At 45.4% G+C, this 21,785-nt stretch overlaps 1 protein-coding gene across 7 annotated transcripts; it reads right to left on the reverse strand.

The window, feature by feature from the left end:
• Nucleotides 1-40: 40 nt before the first annotated feature.
• On the reverse strand, nucleotides 41-21,763 carry ZNF512 (zinc finger protein 512). Of its 7 annotated transcripts, none has more exons than XM_029958001.1 (15): nucleotides 21,710-21,763; nucleotides 18,532-18,590; nucleotides 17,021-17,229; nucleotides 15,547-15,636; nucleotides 14,729-14,815; nucleotides 11,969-12,055; nucleotides 10,624-10,748; nucleotides 10,187-10,273; nucleotides 8,441-8,539; nucleotides 7,898-8,065; nucleotides 7,096-7,290; nucleotides 6,428-6,529; nucleotides 4,859-4,921; nucleotides 4,227-4,325; nucleotides 41-3,760 (listed from the first exon to the last, which is right to left on the reverse strand). In XM_029958001.1, exons 1-15 carry the CDS (start codon nucleotides 21,731-21,733, stop codon nucleotides 3,437-3,439), a joined length of 1,818 nt encoding a protein of 605 aa, XP_029813861.1. In that variant the 5' UTR covers nucleotides 21,734-21,763; the 3' UTR covers nucleotides 41-3,436. The 7 variants fall into 7 exon arrangements, with proteins under 7 accessions (XP_029813861.1, XP_017923779.1, XP_017923778.1 ...); XM_018068290.3 differs by lacking the exon at nucleotides 21,710-21,763 and adding an exon at nucleotides 18,989-19,147 and having other exon boundaries at nucleotides 11,969-12,052; XM_018068289.3 differs by lacking the exon at nucleotides 21,710-21,763 and adding an exon at nucleotides 18,989-19,147.
• Nucleotides 21,764-21,785: the final 22 nt, after the last annotated feature.

Raw genomic sequence — 21,785 nt, forward strand, 5'->3', positions numbered from 1 at the left:
ACCAATATATCTTAATAACAAGCACAGATGTTTACAAAGGTGTAGTCTTACATATTTTACTAAAGGTTATACAGAATTTTGGCCGATAAGCAGATACATGGGTAAATGTAACATTAGATTGGAAGGTTCATCTATAGGTCAACTCTGGGCCAGGGCCTCTTGTCCAGGCCTCAGCACTTCAAATACATCACAATGTTTCAGAATGTGTTCATTGTGTGCTGTCCTTAAACCCTGCTAACTTGAGTTTCTAGAAACAACGGAAATGGGTCCCCAGAGGCAATTTCAGAACAACTGAAGAATGCACGTAAGAGGGTAAAACTGAATATAAGTGGTATAGTGAGGGAGCTGAGGACAAAAAGAGGTTGCTGAGAGCAGAGCAATGTTATCATTGTATTCTACATAAACCAGACTGCTGCAACAGAACACTGCAACTTGTTCCTGTCTCTGGATTTAAAAAGCCAAAAATGCACCAATCGATATATTAAATGCCAGCAAAGAACAATAAACAACTAAAAAAAAAATTGAAAAAGAGAAAAACCTGCTTTGACTGAGACTAGTAAGCCTCTCTAGCTCATACAGCAAATTATGTATGGAGTTAATTATGACTACAAATATGCAGGAAGAAATTTTTGATACCATAAAACTATTTCAATTACCAGGACTGAGCAGTACAGGCAGATACAGAGGCTGAAATTAAAACAAGTTCAAATGAGAAGACACAGCATTTTTAGTGCAATTAATCACTACAACAAGTATTGAGTGACTGGCTGGTCTCTTTTATCACTTCTGACTCCCTCACAGCTGGATCTCTTTGGTAAGAGCAAGGCCCAGTTTGCTGGGTCAGTGGACAGTCTTCCTCCAGGGTCTGTGTTACCAATGCTGTGTAATGTCTTTGTCCAAGCTGCGTGGTGCAGTTGATTTGCTGGAGGGAAGGGATGTCATCCAGAGGAACCTGGGGAATCCAGGATAGAGAGCAGCCTGATGGACAAGGACCTAGGGATAACTAAATTGGACACCACCTGGCCACATGCCCTGGCAGCCCAGAAACCCCGTGTCCTGGGCTGTATCTCCTGCAGCATGGGTAGCAGGTGAGGGAGGGGATTCTGCTAACTTACCCCTTGCCCTCAGAGCAGTGGATCATGGCCACAGTCTCCCCGGGTCCCTGCCTCAGCCCCCCTCTGGCAGGACACAGGTGCTCCTGGACAGACCTCACTCCTCACAAGCAGTGTGCTTGTGCTGCACAGCGACGTCACCCCCTCGCACCAGCCTGAGCCAATCCAGCAAACAATCTGCTGCAACGCTGATGGACAGGGATGGATTGTCACAGAATGATTTTCTTCCACATGCCACATTATGCATGAGAATATGTTACTGAATTAACTACAAAATCCAGGCGGTCATGAATTATCCATGTCTAGAGAGGTCTTGTTAGTAACTTTTAAATGACAGGAAATAGGACTCTAGACTGAAATCCACTAAGAAAAAACCTCCTTTAATTCCTAGGTTTATTGTAGTGAATGTTTGCTCAAAGTATGGATGTGTGGAGTTCTGAGGAGAAACTGTGCAGACAACTGAACAGCACCACAACAAGAAGGATAACCTGTGGGCAGGGTGGGGTGTGTTGTGTAGGGAGGGATGGTACCAAGACCACCACACACCAAACAGACAAGAAACCACATTCTGGTGACATTTTATTTTGTTGTCTTCTGATCTTGCCCATCTCACTGCAGACCTTACACATCCTGCAGAGTCCAGACATGTCTGCTTTCAGGGCAGCACTTGCAAGCACAGTGGCATCTGGTTCCAAAGGCAGTTCCAGAGACCACCCTGGCCGTACAGCACTCCCCCCCATCAGGGCCAATGTGATCATGCTGGTAATAACACACATGTACAAACCTGCTTCCTGCTTCCCTGTGAATTTCAGCAGCAGTAACTTTGTCAGACAGTGCAAATTTTGCAATTTCCTGGTACAGTGGGTCTTCGGATAACAGAAATTCTGGAGAATCTAGTCTTTAAAAAAGAACAGGATTGCCCGTGCTGCTGCTTCTTGGTAGCTTCTATGACATCTGCTGCATTTAGACAGTGGAACAGGTTGCCTAGGGAAGTTGTGGATGCCCCAGCCCTGATAGTGTTCAAAGCCAGGCTGGATAAGGCCTTGAGCAACCTGGTCCAGTGGGAGGTGTCCTTGCCCATGTTGGGGGGGTGCAGATTAAATGATCTTTAAGGTCCATTCCAACCCCTTAACACTCCATGATTCTATGATTTATGGAGCACAGGAAGATATTATTCCTTATAATACAGAGCTAATGCCAACACATGACTTAAAATGATGATCCCTCTTCTACTAACCTTTTCTACACAGGGAAGCCACTGCTAATATACGTCATTAGCACAGAGGAAGTGGTGCTGAAAAGAAACAGGTGATGTAAGACAATGGAGGTGGCATCTGCAGTGCAGGAAAAAAGGACACTGTGGAAGCACGGGCACAACAAAGAACCACATGCTGGCAAGGCAGCTCCATGAAACCTGGTTCCAGCACTAGCAGGCTGCTAATGCAGGTGTGCACTGTCTTGCAGTACGTTTCCCGGGTCAGTCTGAAACGAGCGGGCTTCAGCGGGCACACAAAGGCCATCTCAGTATATTACTTACTGGGGGCTCTGAAAGGCCAGTGAATCTCTAAAGGGCTGGAGAGCAATTATTCCTCACTGCACTAGAAGACTCTTTATGCATCTTTAATGCCCAGCATTACAGGAGACAGGTGCCAGGGAAACGGTGGGCTCCTGACAAGGGTAATAATCATGTCCCATCCCTTCCAAGCAGACCTGTGCTCAACTGCTGCTCAGCCTAAACACCAGTGCATGAATTAGAGACTTGTGCAACAGGCTACAGAAAACACTGGGAAGGTCTCTGCTCTTTTGTGGCAGCCTTGCTGACAACAGACAGGACAGTGATAGGGCAAGCCGAAGACTTCGAATTCTGCACAGCACTGCTTAGTTTGTGTGCATTCTGTGCAAGAAAGGATTTCCCCCTTGAAGAGATCTAAACATTGTGCTAGTCAGTCCCTTATGGGGAGAACTGCTAAAAAAGAACCCTGATCTCACCCATCTGAGGAAGATGACAAAACAGACATCTGCTGTACTGGAAACCACTAAACAAGCAACTAATGTGACCAATCTGAGACTGGGATGTAACCAGAGCAGGAATCACACTGGGTACACTGCTAGTGCCACTGTCCAAGGGAACCATACCAGAAGAGGCAGCCTCTGCACCACAGCTTTGGTTTGAATCCTTCACAACTGAGCAGAGGCAAAAGTTTCAATATCAAAGTCACCAAGCAGAATTGAGTCACAAGTCCCAAAGACATCCAGTTGCTTATATTAGTGCTGCGAGTTATGAGCTGGACAGAAGTGGGGCTTGTAATTGAAAAGCTTTAGAATTACACCTTCTCATCCTCTAGGGATTTGCTTCGGCCTCGCTTGCGGCTGGTTTTAGGAAATTCAGCTCTCTGTGCAACTTGGAGTGCCCCTTCCTCACTGCTCGCACTCTCATTGTCCCCCCGCCGTGGACGACCCCTCTTATTTTTCCTCATTTTTTCAACTCCAGTGGTGGGGAGCTTCTTGGCAGCCAGGGTCCCAGCTTTCTTCTTTTTGCCCCTGGTCAAGGGACGTTTCTTCCGTTGCTTCCTCTGCTCTTCCCTTTGGCGGATTTTCATTAGCTTCTCAAAGCTTTTGGTGGTCATTGTGTTCATATCAAACCAGTCCTGCAGGGTTTAGAAGGCAACAGGTTGGTACTGATGGTGGTGGAAAAACCAAATAAAGCCTATCGGGGCTTATAATAAAGCTGTCTTGTGGGACAAGTTTTCCTGAAGTGTGAGATCTGGAAAGGCAGCTGCCTAACAACGCTGTTCTCTGATGTGTCTCAAGTGTCACTCTGCCTGAAGGATGCAGATTTGATTGGCAATTGCCTGGTTAAAGGTTTGGGAAATGCTGCAGAGCTGAATTGAGCAGCAGCAGCTTGGGACAAGGCACGTGACATAACACGACAGCTGCTCCCCAGAACATAAGACCAGCTGTGTTTAAGCAAACCAAAGGCCACTCCAGTCTAGGACCCTGTTCCCAACAGTAAGTAAGGAAAAAAAACAGGGCACACCCCCAGCACTTCCTTCCCAAGACACTCTCCCCACCTCCAACAGCCTGGGGTTTGAAGTTCCACTCCACCTGCCTTACCTCAGCATGCACAGAGTTGATGTGATACTTGACCCCACTCTCTGAAATGAACTCCTTCTCACACAGGAGACACTTGTATTTACCAGCCACAAAGTCTCCCTGGCATCAAAACAAAACAAAAAAATCCATCAACAATTGCTGACCAGGAGGCTGATACATCTCTATATTGCATTTGAATCTTGCTCAGATAGAACCCAGTAAAAACTAGAAACTCCCATTCATATCAGACAAAGCTTTAGCTCCAGGAGCACTGACATGATTGACCAGCTGGGCCCACAAAGCATAGGACTGCTCTGTGAGATGTCATAAGGTCTCTAGCACTGTATCTGGAAAAACTGCTCTTGTAGCTGTGCATCTACAGGTCGGACTGCTGTTTCATTGTAAGGGATGCCATTAAGGTGCTTCCTACTGGTCTCAAGCAGTGTTTGCCACGGCGGCCTCAGTAGCACATAGGGGAGCACTCAAACTGGGGGTTGGAACGAGATGATCTTTAAGGTCCCTTCCAACCCAAACCGTTCTGTGATTTTATGAACTTGTGAGGATCTCAGATTAGCAGATGGCAGGACAACAGCTTGAACAAAGGGATATCAGAAGGACAGGGACAGTGGGGCTGTTACAGGAAGGCTACCAACCAAGGTACATGTGCCGAGGTGAGATTTGAGTCCTGAGACACTGCCGTACACAGATTCACAACCCTGAAACAACAAAAAAAAGCATGTCAGTAACATTCTAGTAAGAAATCACTTCTTCCTGCACAAGGTCTTATTGTCTGGAAGATAATTCCAAAAGGGCTAAGAGAGGTAGAGGAAGGGAGATATGGAGTCCTACAAAGCCAGAAAGCTTCCGGTAAAAAGACCATTGAAAGAGTTAAGTTTTCAGTAAGCTTAATATTTGTTTTTCCAGTTTCTGAGCACCTTTGGACATAATAGACTCCTGTGACAGTTACACTCACTCTCTATCAAAAGCCTGATTAAAATGATAGTTTGCTTTTTGCCTGAAGTGCAACAGAGATTAATTTCAAACAAAGCAGAGGGGCAGGTACAAGGCAGGGGCAAGTACTCTCTCCCATGCTGCTCGTGTCTCTAGTGGCCCAGAGCAGGGGCACAGCGCCCAACATCGCCGGTCTCAGTTCAAGGGCAGCTTTGCAGGTCTGTCCCATGAGGAGCTTCAGGCATCAGTCTTAGGGTACCAGACTGTGCTCAGCCCTCAGCCCAGGCCCTGGGACAGGAGGGACGAGCAAGACAAGCTACTGGGTTACTGGTTGGTGACACAGGACAGCTGCTCTCTGGAAACAGCTCCATACACAACATAGTCCTGCAATTCTGATACTTGGAAAGGATGCAAGCCTGATAATTGGGAAGAGAGTGCTGGGGGTGGGGTAGGGCAAGGGGAAGGCATCATCCCTACACCAAACCCAGAGGGCAGCTGCCACTGACCTTTGGCTCTCGGACAGCGTGCACCACACGGTCACATCCACCATCACCTCCACCAACTGGGCCATTTGTTCTCATGGGATCTGACTGGTGATTACTGCATGGTATTATAAAAAACTAAGACTTCCAGTGCCTAGAGGGCTCCAAAAGAGCTGGAGAGGGACTTTTGACAAGGGTCTGGAGCGTCAGGAGAATGGGGGGGATGGTTTCCCACTGCCAGAGGGCAGGGTTAGATGGGATATTGGGAAGAAATTCTTCCCTGTGAGGGTGGTGAGGCCCTGGCACAGGTTGGTCAGAGAAGTTGTGGACACTTGGAAGTGTCCAAGGCCAGGTTGGATGGGGCTTAGAGCTGGTCTAGTGGAATGAAGAAAGCTTAAGTGTTGTGCCAAAGTCCCTCTACTCCTCCCTTCTACAATTAGATTTAACTAGAAAGGCAGGGGCCTGTCATTTTTCCACTGTTCAAACCTCCAAATGGACCAGCTCCCAGCTGAATGCAAAAGCTGTACCAGTCTGACACCAGGTTACTGGCTCTGAAGTGAACACACACATTCCCAAAGGATCATTACTAGGGTATTTGGATAAAAAGGGCAAAAGGAGCATGCCCTGACATCCCCAAGTGTCTTGATTATACTAAACAATCATATTGAGACAAGGCAGGATTTGTTTCTCACAGAGACAAACTGCAGTTTCAAGGTTGTGGAAAGCCTGTTGGCTCATAGAGACCTGAAATCTGTCCCCTTTGAGGCTTCAGAAACATTTAAGGATTACCTGATTTGGGCAGTGGACTCTTCGGTACATCTTTATCTCTGCTTTCCATTTGCACAGCACATCTTGACTAAATGTGGGCAGTCCAGGACGAGTGTATTTCAGCTGAGACAGAGACGGAATTGAGAGCTGGAAGCAATGCTGGCTACATAGACTGCCAGCTATGCCTCTTCCTCTTCCAGACTGTGAGACAAAAGTGCTATTTCTTCTACTCTAGCAGCCAAAATCACAATAACCAATGTTTTCCTGTCTCACTGATTGCCTAGAAACATAACCGAAACTGGAAAACCCTCCCAATACCAGAATCTGAAACTTCCCATAGCCTTGACTACAACAATTCCTCTAAATGTACTTATCCCACTGAAATCATAAAGCATTGTTTTCCCTTAGGTTTCCTTTACAGTCTAAAAGATGATCCTGGAAATTCTGAAGCCTGAAACACAGAAATATCACGGCGTGGCTGGAGGGATGTGCAGCCTATGACTTATGAGTAACATCATGCCCATAACTGCCCATGTTCCTTGTGTCCACTGAAAATTCCAGCAATAGGACTTTACAGTCATTACAGCCTCCCTGGACAAAACACACCACTGCAATTGCTGCTGCAGCAGTACTGTAATCTAAGATCAAAGAGAGCAAACCCAAATCCCTCCCACAACATATACATATACCTTCCGGTCATCTGGAATCAAGTCCTGCAGAACTTTTCTTTTGGGCCACTCTTTGGCCAGCTCTTCTCCAGCCAGTTCATGGAGATAGTAGATTGCCACCTTTGCAGATCTCCTCTGAACTCTGCCTGTGTTGTTTTGTTCCTGTTTCATTTCTATCAGGTTCCCTGTTCTTCTCTCCTCATGGAGGAAAGTGACCTGCAATGAAGGCCAAAAAAGGTGAGCCTCCTTCACTAGTTCCTATTTCAGTTACACTAAATACTGGGAATAAATATTCTGACAAATTCCTCATAAAAATGCTGCAGCAGCTGTGGTTCACTGTCACAGACATAGGACAGAAGTGCATCCCACTAGTGAGACAGACCCCCAGATCTGCTCGGGGGGGTCACAGCAGTGAGGCTCAAGCAGAAAGTTTCATGCAGTCACTGGTCTTGAAAGGTATCCCATCATTCACTGTAAAACCCTTGCAGACAACAACCACAGCACTGCCTGTTCTGCTCCAATGGTGGGTCTTTTAAGAGCAAAGAAAAGCATCTCACAAGTTATGTTAGTATCACTCTTCCATGGAGCAAAAGTCAGGTGCTGCGATGCCAATTTACTATTAAAAGCTTCATCCTAGTCAAAGAAAAGAAACAGCTGCTGCTAGAAGGAAAGTATCAAGGACTACTCCAGAGAGACAGGAAAATGCAAAGATTTGTGATCTGTAATTACCCACCAAAGTAGCAGACAAAAGCTTACATGTGTCTCAAGTCTGAGAGGCTGAGGTCTTCCCCAGCCCCCTGATAACCAGGGCAGGTGCACTCACCGGCCCGTGCTTAGAGCGGAGGTGGTAGACCAGTCCTGCCTTTGATCTGTATGCTTTTCCACAGTGATGGCACTTCATAGCCATTTTCTCCAGCTCAGAAGCAGCCTTCCCACACTTTTTAACATGATACAGGTATCCCATTATGCTGGTGAAGCTGCCTGTGCAGCCCTGTCAACACAGAAGAAATATACATGGAAGAAAACCGTTCTCCAAGTGATCGCGAGACCAGTGTATACACAGTTTGCTGACCAAAGTACTACCACTTTTCCTGACAGAACAGAGACAAGCAAGTAGAAAACTTTAATGTTAGTCTATTCAGATAGACAAAATCTGCAACAAAGAATTGGCATTGAAATGACCATTAAAGGTCTCTTTTAATCCAAATCATTCTATGATTCTATGTGACTCTGTCTTAAAAGCATAGCTACGATCTTGAAACAAACCTTGCTTTGGCCAGCACCAAAGCATACCCAACAGCACTCTCCTGTCCTATGCTCATGCCTCCACTGCTGTTTAATTCACACTTTGCACAATGCAGCTTACCTCCCTTGTACACTTCAGTTTTCCCATACACTTCAAAACCTTCCGAAGGCGGTCTCGCTCAAGCTGCTCGTCCACTTCCTCCCCCTCCTTCACAACTGGCTAAAGCACAGCAGAAAGATGAATGGAAAACACATGATACTCAGCATTTACAGTTCTTGTCATAGGGAATTCACTACTAAACACTCTACTGAAGGAAAGCTTCTAAAATAATTAAATGTCTGCAACTTATGATTTTATGGATGTGCATTTATTATAACGATCACTTTCCATATCTGTGCTGGTTTGGGCTGGGGTGGAGTATTCTTTGCAGCATCTGGTATGGGGCTGTGTTTCAGATCTGTGCTGAGAACAGGGCTGATAGTGCAGAAATGGTTTTGTCAGTGATGAGCAGCACTTGCACAGCATCAAGGTCTTTTCTGCTTCTCATACCTCCCTGCCAGTGAGTGGCCTGGGGGTGCATAAGCAGGGGAGGAGACACAGTTGGGACAGCTGACCCCAGCTGGCCACAGGGATATTCCAGACCACATGGTATGATGCCCAGCATATAAAACTGGGGGAAGGAAGAGGAAGGGGAGCAGCGTTCGAAGCGATGTCCTTGGTCGCCCCAAGCCGTTATGACGCGTGATGGAGCCCTGTGGTCCTGGAGGTGGCTGAACACCTGTGTGCCTGTGGCTAGCAGTGGATGAATTCCCTGTTTTGCTTTGCTTGTGTGCATGGCTTTTGCTTTACCAATTGAACTGTCTTTATCTCAACCCATGAGTTTTGTCACTTCTCCTCTTTAATTCCCTTCCCCATCCTGTGGGTGGGGGAATGAGCTTGAGGCTGCGTGGGGCTTGGCTGCTGGCTGGGGTTAAACCAAACCTGAATTATCTTTAAAAGGAGTAGACTGACAGAAAATCATGCATCTTTAACATTTACTGGTCCTAGTGTTTCCACTTAGCCTGACTAAAGCCTGCTTGTAACACTTATTTATCTGTGCTAAACTACAGCTCAAGCTCTTTATTCTCTCTCTGATGGTTATTGTATATTATTTCCTACACTACCCAATATTACACTTAGACTGAATAGAAAGTTAGAACTGAGTGACAGACCTAATCCTCAGGTGCTGAATATGATCCCTGGTCTGTACCATTTACTAATACAGCTGTAGGTTCAGAAACTGCATTGTGTAAATGGGAATTGTGTAAAAAATTACAGTTGTGAATTTTCTGAACCTTACCCAAACTTCCAAACGACTGTTTCAAAAGTTCTAATTCTTCACAACTACAACAGGAGACACTGCCTTCTTTAAAGTAACAGCAAAGACGAAAAGCAGATTGTAGCATTGGTATTTTTACAGTAAAGAGAGACAAGAATTAATTTCTGGTTCTGCTTTTCTACCTTTGAAGTCGTAAAGAACTCAAATCTAGTCTGCTCCGGATGTAAAAAAACAACCTCCTGCTATCTAGCAAAGGACTGAAAATTGCAGCCTAAGGAGCAATCTTTTTCTTTCTGACTGAGAATGCCTTTTATGCACGACTTATTATCAGCTGAAACAGAAATTTATCCCCTCTTTTGACGATGTGGCATCCCTACTTTACTGTTTTTCAGATGTCAAGTCTCACAGGAAAAATAATAGGCAGACAAGATTTGAATAGCTACAACATTTGAAAAAAACCACCCCATGTTCTGTTTCTGTGTGTGCCAGGGAAGGAACAAAAGCCTTTTCTTCCTGTAGGAGTTTTAGATGCACAGCAGTTGTGTTACCTGATTGTTATGGTCTGCCATGACATGGTATTTCATCCCTGCTGAAGACTTCAGCTGCTTCCCGCACTGATGACACGTGAACATTTCCTAGAAATAAACAAGGACACTGTTAATTAATGAAAGCAGTGGGAAACTTTGGGGAAAGAGAGAAGGAGAGCATAACATTTGGTTTGGACCTCTAAGAACAGATTTTACAGAGTCTAAAATTTAGTGGAACAGTGAAGTAGCTACACCTTTGGTCACTACCCCAAACCTCCAGCAAAAGGCTGGGCAAGAAGCACCAAGCACAGCCTCTTACAGATGTATAAAGGACTCTTGCTTAGGGACATGATGATGATGAAACTGGTTTTAAATCCAACACAAAACAGCGTGCAGGTATTTTTATTGGCAAGATAAAGAGAAGTAAAGAAACAATTGCTCATCTCTCGTGTTCTTACCTGCCTGCAGTTTGCCATATGTTTCTTCAGTCCTTCTACAGTCTTTCTCACCACAGCCCGGCATGTGGGACAGGTAACTCGGCCTTTGTCCTGAATCTCCAAAGACCACTGCTCTTCCATACTACCTGTCAAAACACAACGTTTGGAATGTAACTACTAACACAAAATCTTTTTTTTTTCTTCAATGTGCACAATGAACTCTAGAAAGAAACAGGTCACGTGCTACCAAACTCATGTCCAGCTACACTTCAATAGGTGTAGCTCATCTGCAGCTTTAAGTATGTCATGTGACAAGGCACACATCACTCCTTCCAGAAGAGCATTTTACAAAACTCTTTAATCCTACCAGTCCCTTGTTAGGAGTGTTCTTCCACTTGTCTGGTAGAGATTTTTCCTTTGTTCATTTCTGTTACACAATTACTTCAGCATGCTGAGTAAACTTGTCTTTTGGCAAAAGGGTTTTCCCAGTAAAAGCAGTCACAGATGTGACTGAACAGTCTCAAGCAAAGTCTACGGTTTTTCTCTACCAACTGAATCTTTATAACTCTATGAATGCTTAGCTGCACCACCAGGTCAACAGCCACGAAAAAGCACTCTGTGTGACATGGTTTCCAGTTCCTGGCCTCTTTGCAAAATGCCAAGTAAAAGTTTGGCATATAATCCACAAGGATTATAAATTACTGAAATTGGTTCTGGGAAGAAAGTGTTTTAGCACCATCTGCCTGAATTCTTACCATTACAAGATCCAAAGGCTTTCCTCTTTTCCCATTAATAACAGCCCAAGGCTGTTTCTCCCCAGGTGGTTGGAGGAAAAGTTTGTGAATCAAACAGCACTTGGTAGAAAACTGGAGTGTTTAATGAGTGCTGTGAACTACAAATACCGAGTGATTCCACTCACTGAGTCAAGGCTAGTTTTATTTTTCTAGGACAGACTGCTTGAGTCTCTGGTTCCCAGAAAAGGCGATCTGACAGCAACGGCTACAGAGTTTTTCCTGCAAACATTCTGTTGAGTAAAAAATATAAATATTTTTAAGAGTTTTTAAATGCAACTGTTTTAACAGGCTTTTCTTCAGTTCAAAAAGTGATTCTCCCTTCACTGTTCCATTATGCAGTGGTAAAAGCACGTGGAACTACACTCAGGCAGTGTGCAGTCCCCCCAGTCCTGCTCTGCAGTACTGACATGGTGCCAAAAGGACACCAGCCAGCTCTTCCTTGTCAACAGTAAAGCAAAGAACCAAATGGAAACACCAGAAACATAAGCTGTTGCTCAGATACAAATCCTAGAATCACATTTATCTTTTAGCTGCTTTATAAACAATTCTGAGCAACTGCCTCTTCTTCTTACCTGTGCCATAGGTTTCTGTCTCTTTCTGAACACAGTGGCCTTTCCTTTTGGAGTTTTGTTTTGTTCCAGCTTGCCGGTTTTTTCCTGCTATAACACAAACAAGACAGACCAGAAGACTTAGTTCTGCTAGCTTTGTTACAAAAAACCAGATCTTTTTGCTAGAAGGCTGTTATTTACCCTGCTGTCTCAAAGTTACTCATTCAGAAATGTTCAATTTCTTTTTAAAGGAATTTCAAGATTATGTTTCCCACTCCCCTTCAAAATCCATGGCTATTTACAGTGGTAGACATTAGTCCCACCCAGATATTTGTAGGTGTATGGTTTTTCATACACAAAGCTCAGGAAATGGGAACTCTTCACACTTAAACATCCTCTGTGCACAGTTTGGTTGAGCCCATCTAATGACAACCAAATAGAAAGTCCCATTTCTCTACTCATTCCTATCTTCTTCAGACTAAATGACTTTTATTGTTTCAGCATTTTCTCATGGGTTATGCTTTTTGCTCTCATCTCCCTGACCTCTTCAGTTGGACCACACATTTCCTGAACTGAAGTGCCTGCTGCTGGAGACAGCACTCCACGTGTGACCCTGCAGTAGAGCAAGAGAATTACTTCACATGTCTGAGAATCCTACATTCCTCTCAAAGTTCTCAATCTAACATCTGCCTTTTTAAAAACAAGTATGACACTGTTGGTCTCTATTCAGCTTTTGATCTGTTATAAATCTTGAATCCTCTTCTGAAGCACTGACTCCTGGGAGGTTGTTCTTTGGTTTACAGTTGTGATAGCATTTCTTCCCAAACTACAGAATTTTTAATTTTATACATTGTTCTCTGTTCTATTTTTAAATTGTTTCTCTAACCTCAAGACCACTTTCACTTTCAGTCTTTTCTCTGATACACTTACCACCTCTTTCAGCTCTGTGCTGCCTATATAGTTCCAAGTCCTTGGCGACAAAATCAATAGTTAGAACTGAATCTAGGGACAGACTGTGAACCATCATTCTATACTTCTATTTCACTAAGCTAGTGACCTCATTGTAGAAGGCTATCAGGTTGATTAAATAGGATTTTCCCAGCATGAGTCCATGTTGACTATTCCAAATCCCCATCTTGTCCTTCATGTGTTTGGAAATGCTTTCCAGGATGTATCTCTCCATCACTCAGGTGAAGTTGACTGGCCTGTAGTTCCCCAGATCTTCCTTCTTTCTGTCCTTGAAGATACAAGTGAAGACTTCCTTGAAGACTCTTCCAGTCTTCAGGAACCTCTCCCAGTCGCCACGACCTTTCAAAGACAGCCAAAAGTGGCCTCACGACGGCATCAGCCAGCTCTCAGCACTCAGTGCAACCTGTCAGGCCCCATGGAACTTAGAATCATAAATTGTTTAGGTTGGAAAAGCCCTTTAAGACCAGCACTGCCAAGGCCACCACTAATCCATGTCCCCAAGTGCCATATCCACATGGCTTTTAAGTCCCTCCAAGGATGAGGACTCCTCCACTGCCCTGGGCAGTTGTGCCAGGGCTGGACAGCCCTTTTGGGGAAAAAACTGTTCCCAATATCATATCTAAGCCTGGTACAACTTGAGGCCATTCCCTCTCCTCCTGTCCCTTGTTCCCTGGGAACAGAGCCTGATCCTCCAGCTCCCCCCTCCTGTCAGGGAGTTGCAGAGCCAGAAGGTCCCCCCTGAGCCTCCTTTTCTCCAGGCTGAGCCCCCCCAGCTCCCTCAGCCGCTCCTGTTGCTCCAGCCCCTTCCCAACTCCGTTCCCTTCCCTGGACATGCTCTAGCCCTTCAACATGTCTCTTGTGTGAGGGGCCCAGACCTGCGCCAGCACTGGAGGTGCCCCAGCAGTGCCAGTACAGAGAGGGCACTGCCCTGGCCCTGCTGCCACAGCAGTGCTGGGACAGCCCAGGGGCCACTGGCCTCCTGCCCCGCTGGGCACAGCTGGGATCATGTTGAGTCACTGTTGACCAATACCTCCAGGTCCTTTTCCAGCTTTCCAGCCACTCTGCCTCAAACCTGTAGTGCTGCACAGGGTTTGGGGCAGACCTTGGTGACCCAAGGGCAGGACCCAGCACTTTGCCTTGTTGAATCTCACACCGTTGGTCTCAGCCCGTTGATCCAGTCTGTCCAGATCCCTCTACAGAGCCCTCTTGGTGTTATCTGTAAACTCACTGAAAGTACATTCAATCCCCTTGTCCAGATCATCAGTAAAGATACCAAACCACAACGGCCCAATCTTGAGCCCTAGGGACACCACTGGTGACCAGCCCCAGCTGGATGTCACTCTATTCTCCACCACTCTCTGGCCCGGCCATCCAGCCAGCTTTCTACCCAGCAAAGAGCACCCCTGTCCAAGCCATGAGCAGCCAGTTTCTCCAGAAGAATGATGTGGGAAATGGTGTCAAAGGTTTTACTAAAGTCCAGGTAAATAACTTCCACAGTATTTCCCTCAGCTATGAAATGCATCATCTTGTCACATCAGGTTAGTCAAGCAGGACCTGCCTTTCCCAAACCCATGCTGTCTGGGCCTGATCACCAGGTTGTCCCAGATGTGCCACATAATGGTACTCTTGATAATCTGCTCCATGACCTTCCCTGACACTAAGTTCAGAGCAACAGCCCCGTAGTTCCCTGGATCCTCCTTCCGACCCTTCCTGCAGATGGGTGTCACACTGGCTAACCTCCAGTCCTCTAGGACCTTCCCCCTTAACCAGGGCTGCTGGTAAATGATTTGATAAATCCAGTTTAAGTGCTCTAACCTCGTCCTCCTTCACTGAGTGTAAGGTTTCCTTGTTCCAGACTTTCCCTCTGTCTGGTCTCAGGCTCTTGGGATTCCTGAAGGATTCCTGTAACAGATAAAGATTGAGGCACAGGAAGCATTGAGTACCTCAGCCTTTTCCATGTCCTTTGTCACCAGCTCTCCTGCTCCGGTGAGCAGCACACTCATGCTTCCCCTAGTCTTCCCTTTGCCGTTTATGTTCTTGTAGAATCCTTTCTTGTTGCCTTTCACAAGCCTTCCAAGATTCAAATACAGGTTGGCCTTGGCTTTCCTAACCTCATCTGTGCGAATGCAGAAAGCAAATGTACACTTCTTCTGTGTCACCTGCTCCTACTTTCACCACTTGTACATCTCCATTTGCACCTAACTACTGATGGACAAACCTTTTGAAGGAATGAAAGGCCTACGATATCAAGCATTTCTCCCCTCCGTCTCTGTGGCAAAAGAAAAGTGTTTGGGTTTGATTTCTTAACAAACCCATATTGCTGTTATCATCTACTCACTAATCTCCAGATGTTTACAAGTAATCTGTCTGATTATTTAGTCTATAATCTTTTGGGAAACTGAAACCATGCAGACTAGCCTACGCTTCCCCTATTTCCTTTCCTCCCTCCCTTTGTTGGACTTCTAAGACAACAATCATCTCCCACCATAAAGCAGACACTAGTCAACAGTCTCCTAGAACAAAATATCCAGAATCCAAAATAAAGTTTGAAGACTGTAGAAGATGACATTTGGGCAGAGAAGTCTGAAGTACCTGGAGGCTTGTAGTTAGGAATTACAAGTTATTTGTATTACCCCAAATTTTTTGCTTCTTCTTGGGAGAGTCTTCAACATCTTCGCCTTCCCCTTGCTCAGATTTCCTCTTGCCTTTCAGTAATACTTCTCCTGATAAGTAAGAACAGAAACACTTCACTCTCAGTATTCAGTCTTTGAGTCTACGCTGCCCCATCTTACCCTTGGATTCAATACTTAATCAAAAAAAAGAGTAGTTCTTGTAAGGCACCTGCACACCAGTGAGTTAGACTCTTAACTAGTGAGTTAGTCTTCTAACTCAGCAACATTTAGGCACTCCACAGCCTGCAATTCTCTGACACAGAAGGTATGGAAGAAGCAGTGCCACAGCACGGTCTGGGAAAATAATCCTCCTCGGGATGAGACCCAGAAGGTGCCAGGTTATGTCATAAAAACCTCACCTGCACTCTGTGAGTGTGAGTCTGTCTGTAAGGTCTGCACCCACCCCTGGCACGGCTCTGCGGGCTTCAGGGGCTAGTACCTCCATGTAGCAGCAACTGAGGATACTGGGATCCAAAGGCCAGGTACTGAGTAGACTAAGTGTTTAAGTCCAGCTGCAGGAGAGATCCACATTGCACGTGTGTGCACGCACAAACATACATGCATGTACATGTACTGCTTTTATATATACCTTTTCATATGCTTTTTTTCTCTCACTTACACACCTTCATCCTGATCAGCCAGAGAGGGAACAGGATGGAGGTTGTTGGTGCTGTTTGTGTGAGTGCTGATCTGTGTGGCTGCTGTGTATGTATGTTTTATGCCTGCGTTTATTCCTACAGGAATACACGCGCGGTCTTGCCACCAGCTGGACCTGGGGGTGTGGAGCTGCAGCACTCGTTTCTATCAAGCTACCGGATTTGCCTCTCCCCACAACAGGATGGAATACAGATTCTGACTTAGAGATAAGAAGAAAGAACAATAAAGCAGATTGTAGTTTTTGCTCTCTGCCATACAGTAAATTTGAAAAACAGCTCCTAGGCCAGGAAATCTGAATGTTCCTATAACAACTTAAGACCCAACTCCCAGTCAGAAAATCATAAATGACAGAAGTAAGAAAATAAAAGAAATAAAGACACCCTTAAAAAATAATAACCAACCAAATACAAAAGCTGTGTCTAATCCCAAATATTGCTGAATGGTCCCCTTTGCCCATCTTCAGTGTTGATGGTTCTATTTTCAAAGCTCTCAAAGCATTTTTCTGATATGATTGGCGTAACTCTTCCACCTATCTCTTCTACTCAGCCACAGAATCATCAGTTTTAATAGACAAGTCACTCAAAAGGAACTGTGTAATGTCAGAGAATTGTACCCATATTTCTGCAGTGGAAGAAGTTTATTTCTTCTAATACATGAGCAGCACCAGGAAACTTGTAATTTATGGTTGAACTGCAGCATATCTTTCAGAAGCAAACTAATCTCACACAAAAGAACAAGAGAGAAGAACATTTTGCATTGAACCAACAGCAGTAAGTACCTTTCTTTTCTGGAGATTTGTTAACACTGTTTTTCACTCCTCTCATTTCCAGCCAGTAAGCAGGTCTGCGAATGGTCCGCTTGCTTCTGGACTCTGTGCTCCCGTTCACTGGGCCCTTCGGTGAGGCAGAAGAAATGTTGCTCACTGTGTCATCATAGTTACTGTTCACTCCTAGAACAGTAGTTTCCACCTCCTCAAATTGCTTAGACCTGGAAAACATCAAGTTGAAATCCTATGTATATGGACGCACATCTGTATATGGATATATATACACACAATCGGAATAACTTGACAGACAACACCCCTTTCATCTTCCCAAGTATTCTAAAAATTCATCCCATAGTTCAGTAAATCTCCTGTGTTTTGGGAACTGAAAAATGCCATCAAGATAAACCATCTTCGCTGTTATTTTTTAGTACATCTTTTAGATAATGTCATTAGTAAGCTCTCAAGAGGAGCAGAAAAATATTCCTTCTACTTCAAACCTTCAACTTTAGAAGCAGGCGTAAGTGAATCTCGACTTAAAAATATGCATTTATCTTTAAGCAACCAATGTAGAAGATAAGAATTTTTCTGCAGCCCATCATTACAAAAGAGACATCTTCCATCTCACAAAGGGCAAGAGCTCCTTCAATCTCTATTCCCAGAGTCAAGGCTGGCACTACACAATTAAAAGCCTTAATGCTAGTAAGAATTTAAACTAGCGAGGCTCTCCACAATGAAGACAACCTTCTAGTATATTCCACAAATCAAACTACATTAAGACTAATTCAGATTAATCAGTGGCACTGATTTTTTTTCCTAGAGATCAAACAGAACTTTGTTTCACTGTTCTCAAATATTTCTCTCAGGCTTGACATGCCTGGACATTTATACTCCTGTACATAACAGCAAACTGATGGGTGTCAAAGAAACACAGACTATCTATTCTCTGGGCAAATACCATTAATGTAAAGATGAAAAAAACCAGAGAACAGAAACACTTTGCTACTACAATTCACAAACTAAGTAGATCACTTGAGTGATGACAGTGGCAGCCATTCCATAAACACTCTCCTACACCCTGAGCTATGGAGCTCACCTTTTAACCCATCAATTCCGGAATTAATAAGTGGGGGACACTGACAGTACCAGGTCAGATCAATATATACTATATTTAAGGAGATAATGCAGAAGCATGGGAAGAGGAATTCTCAAATTAAAGCCTTTCAGTTACAATCACACCCAAAATACATAGATTTTGGAAGACCATGTGGTCTTGGACTTAAAATATTTATCTTCAGTGTTAAAACCCTTTAAAAAAATTTAAAAAAACCCCACATTGAAGTGTCAGAAAAGCACTTTTCCCACAAACCAATAAGCAGAGTCAGTAGAGACTTATCACACAAACTAAAACTGCTGCAACTCTTAACATTCACAATATTATATAAAGACCACATACAGTTTTTCGATAAGAATCTCTCAGCTTTTTTCTTACCCTCAGTCAAACTAGACAAGAAACATTCACATACTTTTTATTTTCCAAGGACTTCTTGACCTTCTGCTGTCTGTGATGTCCAGTCCTGGTGTGCTAACAAAACAGAACAATTCACATGAACATCCTCATTGTCTTCTTTCAGCACGTTCCACTTTCCAGTCAAACCCAATCACCTGCACATTGCAGATGTGTATACACCACCCTTCGAAAAGGAAACCACTGTTTTCCACAACAGTGGAAGTGCTTAACATTTCCAATTCCAGCTGAATGAGAACTGGAATCAAAAGAGGGATGAGCCCCTCCACCCTCCTGATATGAAAGCCAATTCTTCCTCTTGCAATGGGAAATGGTGGAGTGTTCTTTGTTTCCAGTACATTCAGCCATACATACTTTCTGCTTAGACTTTATCACATGGTGACATACATTTTAGATCCTAACTTGTTAGTTCTTACACAGTGCTTATTTTTTCCTTAATTATTTCTTGTATTTACCATGGATGTTGCCGAGAATGTTGTCTCTAGTCTCCTTCGTGCTCTTTTCATTAATCTCACTTTGCCATACTCCATCAGCTGTCCAGATGTTCACTTTATCCACATCACAGACTCCTTCTTATTTAACAAAGATTTTTTTTGTCACTTACCACTTGTTATGCTCCTATTAAAACATGTAATTTAACAGACCTATCTAAATGTACATTCCCAATTCAGTATGAACAACTTATTTGCTATATGTTGCTCCTAGTGCGTGGACAATCATTTTACAGAATCCCAGAATATGCCGAGTTGGAAGGGACCCACAAGGATCATCGAGTCTAACTCCTGGCCCTGCACAGGACATTCCCCAAGAGTCACACCATGTGCCCGAGAGTATTTTCCAAATGCCTCTTGAACTCTGACAGCCTTGGTGCTGTGCCCACTGTCCTGGGGAGCCTGTTCCAGTGCCCAACCACCCTCCGGGTGAAGAACCTTTTTCTAATATCCAACCTAAACCTTCCCAGAACAGCTCCAACCATTCCCTGGAGTCCTGTCCCTGGTCCCCAAAGAGCAGAGCTCAGTGCCTGCCCCTCCCAAGGAAGTTGTAACTGCAATGAGGTCTCCCCTCAATCTCCTTTTCTCCAGCTGAACACACGATGCCACTGCTCACACGGCTTCCCCTCCAGGCTCTTCTCCATCTTTGCTGCCTCCTTTGGATGCTCTCTAAGGGCTTAATATCTTTATTATATTGTGGTGCCCAAAACTGCCCCAGTACTGCAGGTGAGGCCGCCCCAGGTCAGAGCAGAGTGGGACAATCCCCTCCCTGACCCTGCTGGCGATGCTGGGCCTGATGCCCAACTGGCCACCCACCAGGACCTCCAGGGCCCTTTGCCAGCACTGCTTTCCAGCATTTCATTCCCAGTCTGTCTGTACATCTGGAGTTGCCCCATCCCAGGGGCACAATCTGGCACTCACCCTTGTTGAACTTCATATAGTTGGGATTGCCAAACCCTCTAATTTGTAGAGGTCTCTCTGTGGGGCCTTCCTGCCTTCAAGGGAGTCAACAGCTCCTCCCAGTTTTTTTTTTTTTAATTTATTTTTAAATTTAAAACAGTGACAGGTTGCCACTCTGATGTCACCCCATTCACTGTTACCCTTTGTATTTAATCATCACCTTCTTCCAAATGCTAATAATGGCTCAATGTCATTCTTGATTCGGAAACCCAGGACAAAAATCTTGGTTATATAGACTAAAAAAAAAAAAAATCATTGCCATTGGGAAGCATATGAAAACCAAAACTGCAATTTAGTGAACAGAGGTAGTATTTTGCCATGTACATGAACTGGCTAAGAAACTGGAAGAAAAAAAATAAAAGAAGGAAAAAAAAATATTGCTAAATTACATGTCTTCTTTATAGAAAAATGTGATGCATGTGATCAACTGTAAGAGACACTCCAACCATCAGTGAGCAAATTCAGTAGCACGCACTGACACAAACATTTAGAGGAATTCTTAGAACTGTCTGTGTAGCATCAGACTCTCCTTGGGCCTCCAGCCCCAGACACTCCTCATGGAAATGTTAAGGAAATGAGAAATGTGGAGAAACCTCACTGAGGAGCAGCCAGAAAAAGTCAAGGCTATAAAGTTACAGCAATAAAAATGAAGAAACAGGCAGACAGAGTCTGCTGAAATTAGTTGACCTATTCTACCATTAGAAGAACCAAAATGACCGCAAAACGTTGCACATGTTTTAAGATTCATGGAGTTTTTAGAACTAAAAAAATTTGCATAAAAGTGAAGATTAGTACACAGAACTTTGGTGGCAGCAAAGGATCTGCAATAAAAAAGGAGAGTGCAGACGATCTGTCAGACATTCCTTTCTGAGATGTTGATAGCAGCAACCCCGAAGGAAACACCTATAGAAAGTGGTGTTTAAGTTCAGTTCTGAATGCTTTTTCTTTTATACAGTGTACTTCCCACTTAAAGAGGAGACCTAATGTATGCAGGAATGCCCAAGGGCTGGACATAAGGAAAACATAAAAAGCCACCTCCCTTGCACAGGTAAGGAAGAGAAACAGCGGCTCAGAGACTGAAAGATGGAGAACGGCGATCTCTGCCTGCCTCGGGGCTGTAGGCCCTTCCTGTAGGAACACGGCTGCTGCTGGACACGGCTGCTCCCCAGCATCCAGCCCAGGCACACGGTGCTTAAGCCCAACGCAGGAACTGCCCGACGGGAGGATTCTGACACAGGAACTGCGGGTCCTGAGGTGCCGGTGGGAGCGCCGGGCGTCCTGCGGGCCCCGAGTGCCCCGGGACGCGCGGGGGGACTCAGTGTCCAGCGCCACGTTCCCGTTGCCACCCGCACGCTCCATGAACTCCGCTGTCCTGCAGCGAAGGCCTTTGGGCCCCAGCGCAAAGCGTCAGCAGTGCCCAGCTGCGGGTCCGTGCCAGGCCTGAGCCGAGCAGAGTCAGGGGCGGGCCCGGCCTTTGGGCGGAAAGCGGCCGCTGCCGCCGCCGCCCCCCGGCAGCCCGGAGCGGGTCCCGCTCGCCCGCGAACAGAGCGGGGCTGTCCCCGCGCCGGGCCGGGCCGCTCTCCTTCCAGAGTCAGGCCAGCGAGACCCCCGGGGCGCCGGGCCGCTCCCGCCATCCCCGACGGCGCAGCCCACCTCGCGGCAGCCCCTGGCCCGCCGCCCGGCCGCGCTCCCGGGGCAACGGCGGGAGAACCGCGGGCAGCTCACCGAGCCGCCGCCGCCGCCCCGCATGGTGCCGGTGCCGCCGCCACGTCAGCGCCGCGCCCGCCCGCGCGTCCCGCTC

The sequence above is a fragment of the Manacus vitellinus genome, unplaced genomic scaffold, assembly GCF_001715985.3.
Source record: "Manacus vitellinus isolate BGI_N305 unplaced genomic scaffold, ASM171598v3 scaffold_135_pilon, whole genome shotgun sequence".
Classification (NCBI taxonomy): Eukaryota; Metazoa; Chordata; class Aves; order Passeriformes; family Pipridae; genus Manacus; species Manacus vitellinus.